At 26.5% G+C, this 3,963-nt stretch overlaps 1 protein-coding gene across 1 annotated transcript; it reads left to right on the forward strand.

Moving 5' to 3' along the window:
• The first annotated feature begins 802 nt into the window (after positions 1–802).
• LOC100205597 (protein DENND6A) lies at positions 803–2,995 on the forward strand. The gene is made up of 2 exons (XM_065792985.1): positions 803–977; positions 1,124–2,995. Exon 2 carries the CDS (start codon positions 1,224–1,226, stop codon positions 2,859–2,861), a length of 1,638 nt encoding a protein of 545 aa, XP_065649057.1. The 5' UTR covers positions 803–977; positions 1,124–1,223; the 3' UTR covers positions 2,862–2,995.
• The last annotated feature ends 968 nt before the right edge of the window (positions 2,996–3,963 follow it).

Genomic DNA, 3,963 nt, shown 5'->3' on the forward strand with positions numbered 1-3,963 from the left:
CTGAAATAGTTATCTTTAAATATCATGACAACAAAATTACAAGAAAGCTTGCTGAAAGCTAACAAAGCTTTAAAAATCAATTTCCAGGAAATTCCGAATATATATCATTTTGATTTTCTGCAATCAACTTTTATTTCGTGCAAAATTAGATTTTTGAGATGCTTTTTAAAAAATTTAAAAACTAAAAAAGAATGTTCTAGTTTTTCCTACACATTTAAAGGTACATAATAGTGTAAAAGTTTATACCAGGTGATTGATGTCAAATGTCGAATGGCCAAATGTCAATGTTGACAGGGTTATTGACATATTTCATCTCTTGGTGAGAGACTTTATTTAAGTTATTGTCTATGATTAAATGATTAATTAGTACCTCGTTTTACTAATCGTTTTAACAAATCTTGAGAAAAAATTGATATTTAAAAAAAAAATCTTTCTTTCACAATAAAAAATTGTGTTCTTTAATTTTTCATCGATATTTTTGGAGTTTATACGTCACGCAATTTTCAACCGTTTTTTACTATCTCACCTTCCCCATCTTGTCACAACATTGCAACTCTTTAGAAACAAGTCCCTTACGAGTCGTCACAAAACCACTTACCCTCTCTCTCTCTCCCCCTCTTCTTTAGCGAAACGTATTTTATACGCAGGAGCCTTATTTGTAATTTTACTTTTTAATATACTTCTTTAAAGGAAGGAAAATTTTTAAAATCGGCGGCACTTGTGTTTCGGTCGTTGAACTGTTTTCAACCTCGTTCTGATGCAAGGACTTCAATTATAGTCCATAAATTTGTCACTATTTCATAATAAGATTGATTGTTTGACGGCAAAAAGAATAAAAAAATAGCTCAGAAATGTTATATTAAGTAATGAATCAATAAGTTTATATGATTAGGGAAAGATTCAATAAACAGCATTTTAAAACACTTCCTTATATAACACATTACATTGTATAGTCAATGGTATGTTTAAGATCTAATGTGAGTCTTACTTACTCTGTTCCTACTGTATCAAGTTTTCTTGTTCAAAAACTTTTTTGAATAATATAGTTTTTTGATAAAAAATTTTCTATTAGATTATAAAGTATTCAATATATTTTTTAAAGCAGTTTAATATTTATTATTAGATGTGTTGCGTCAAATTTTAGTAAATAGTTTAATCAAAATTTATTTATTCCAAAAATGTGTATATGTGGGGCAATAGAATAACAGTGATTTTGATATAAAATGGCTTTTGCAAACGGTACTGACTTCCTGCCATCTGAGTCTGCTGAGATAAAAAATGATACATTTAACTTTCAGCCTCACATTGACGATAACTTTCATAATTGGATATCATGTTTTTGTATTGTGACATTTGACTTGGAATTAGGCCAAGTTATTGAAAAAGTATTTCCTGAAAAATACTGTTTAACAGAAATAGAACGAACAAACATATGTTACTTAGCATTTCCAGATTCAAATACTGGTTGTATGGGTGACACATCATTTCATTTCCGCATTCGCTCTAAAGCAAAGTATAAAATTAATGCACTTAATCAAGATATGCAGTATCAAACTGGTTATGTATTGTTTAGACAGGTCAAGGATGAATCAATAAAGCGTGGTTACTTTCAAAAATCAGTTGTATTGTTAACTCGTTTACCATACGTTGAGCTGTTTTTAAAACTAACAAAATTAATTGCAACAGCTTATTTTGACACTGGTGATGTAGCTATGGAGACAGTTTGCAATCAAATTTCGAATTGGCCTACTCAAAGTTTAGGGAAAGTTATTCAATTGCCCGTTTTAGGTGATGTCATTGAGCTTTCAACATTTGAGGATTATAAGTCAAACATTAAAAGTCTTTCATATTTATATTATTATTATCAACCACGTTTGTATCAATGCTTTTATTCAATCCTACCTTGTATCCAGATGCTTTGGGAATTAGTTCTTCTTGGTGAACCAATAGTTGTTATTGCTCCTACTCCTATGTTATGTTCAGAAGGAGTACAGACACTTGTGAGCATGATTCACCCATTGCATTATGTTTGTGATTATCGACCATATTTTACAATTCATGACTCAGAATTCAAAGAATATACAACAAAAAACCAATTCTTTCCTAATGTTATTTTAGGTGTTACTAATCCTTATTTTGTAAAAACATTTCAAAATTGGCCAAATCTTATACGTTTAGGAGAGATGTCTTCTTTAACGGCAACAAAAATAGATAAAAAAACTGTTGATTTTATACCAGGAATATATACAAAATATAAAGCTTGTTTATCTAAAGATAAGGCATTGGTACGAAAAATCGAAAGAGCAATTAAAGCTAATCAATCTGTAGAAATACTTAATGGATTTTTATGTAAATATGTTATTGAGTTGACGCAAAGTTTTTTAATACCATTGGAAAGGTACATAGGTAGTTTGATGCCATTGCAAAGAAGTATTCTGCCATGGAAAAGTCCACCTAAATTAAAAAAATTTAATATTGATGAGTTTGTTGCAACCCTACCAATTTATGGGCCACATCTTACTTCAAAATTAAAAGGTAATTGGACTTTATTATATCAGAAATTCTTTAAATCATCAAATTTTGAAGTGTGGTTTTGCAAACGAAGACAAGAAGTAAATAATAAATTAGAAATTCTGCATTTAGAAGCTTTATGCAATGCAGATGTAAATAGTTGGACAAAAGGAAAAGATGAAGTTGAAATAGTAGATTTATATATGTATGTTAAAAAAACATTATTATATTGTAAAACTGGTAATGTTTATGTTTCACCTTCCATTCGACACGATTTACACTCTCAACTTCTGATGGTTTTAAAAGCACTTCCTTCCGACCTTCAAGAAGTATTAAAAAAATCTTTATGAATTTTTTTATGTCTTATTGTAAATTTGACAGAATTTGATCTCTGATTTATTTGCTGTAATAAATTGTTTATGTTTTTAATAATATCAATGTAGTTTTTAAAAATTTTTATTCAAATAAATAAAATTCTAGGGTATTGAAAGTTTTTTAAAAATATCTTATACCATTCACTAATCATTACTTTTCGAACTTTTTTTCATATTAAAAAATTATACTTGTGATTTGTGAATTTAGCATACTTAGTTTTTTATTTTATTTTACTTTGCCCACGTGTTTTTTTGTATTATATATATATTTATATATGTATATATATAAATATATATATATATATATAATATATATATATATATATATATATATATATATATATATATATATATATATATATATATATATATATATATATATATATATATATGTATATATATATATATTAAAGAGTCATAAAATATTTTCACCTTATCTTAAAAAAATTATTATTTACAAAATAACTTTTTTAATTTTTTAGATTATATAAATTTTAAAATTATATTTTTTATGTGTAGATATTTATGTGTATACAAATTTAAATTGTAAATTATATATAAAAAAGAATTAACAGTATGTTAAAATTAAGTTAAGTAAGATTTTTGAAACTTTATTCTTGTTACCTAATTTCAAGGAATTTGTTATAATCAACTAAATCTCTTAACAAAGAACTTTAGCAATTTTCCCTAAAGCAGAGGGTCGGCAAACTTCTATGTAATGGTTGTTAGACGATTATTTCATTTTTGCTTACGTTAGCTACAACGTTAATGTTGTTAATAAAAAGAAAATTATAAATAATTTTGAAAAAATAAATAAAGTGAAATAAATTTGGTGGTTTAAGGTCGTCTGATAAAAGCAAACAAAAAAATTACAATAATAACTAACTAAACTTTTTTGAGCCGAAATCACCACAAAGCCCTTTAGTTTTAACAATTGATAGTGCAAGCATATAAATGGCGTAGACTGACCTTCAACAAGCGAAATCCTGCTTGAGCTTATAGTCTTTTGCTGTTTATTTTAGTTTGTTTTTTTTTAGTTATATTAAGAAAATGTTTTTTAACAAAAAGATTAATCTTA

The sequence above is a fragment of the Hydra vulgaris genome, chromosome 03 (assembly GCF_038396675.1).
Source record: "Hydra vulgaris chromosome 03, alternate assembly HydraT2T_AEP".
NCBI classification, from domain to species: Eukaryota; Metazoa; Cnidaria; class Hydrozoa; order Anthoathecata; family Hydridae; genus Hydra; species Hydra vulgaris.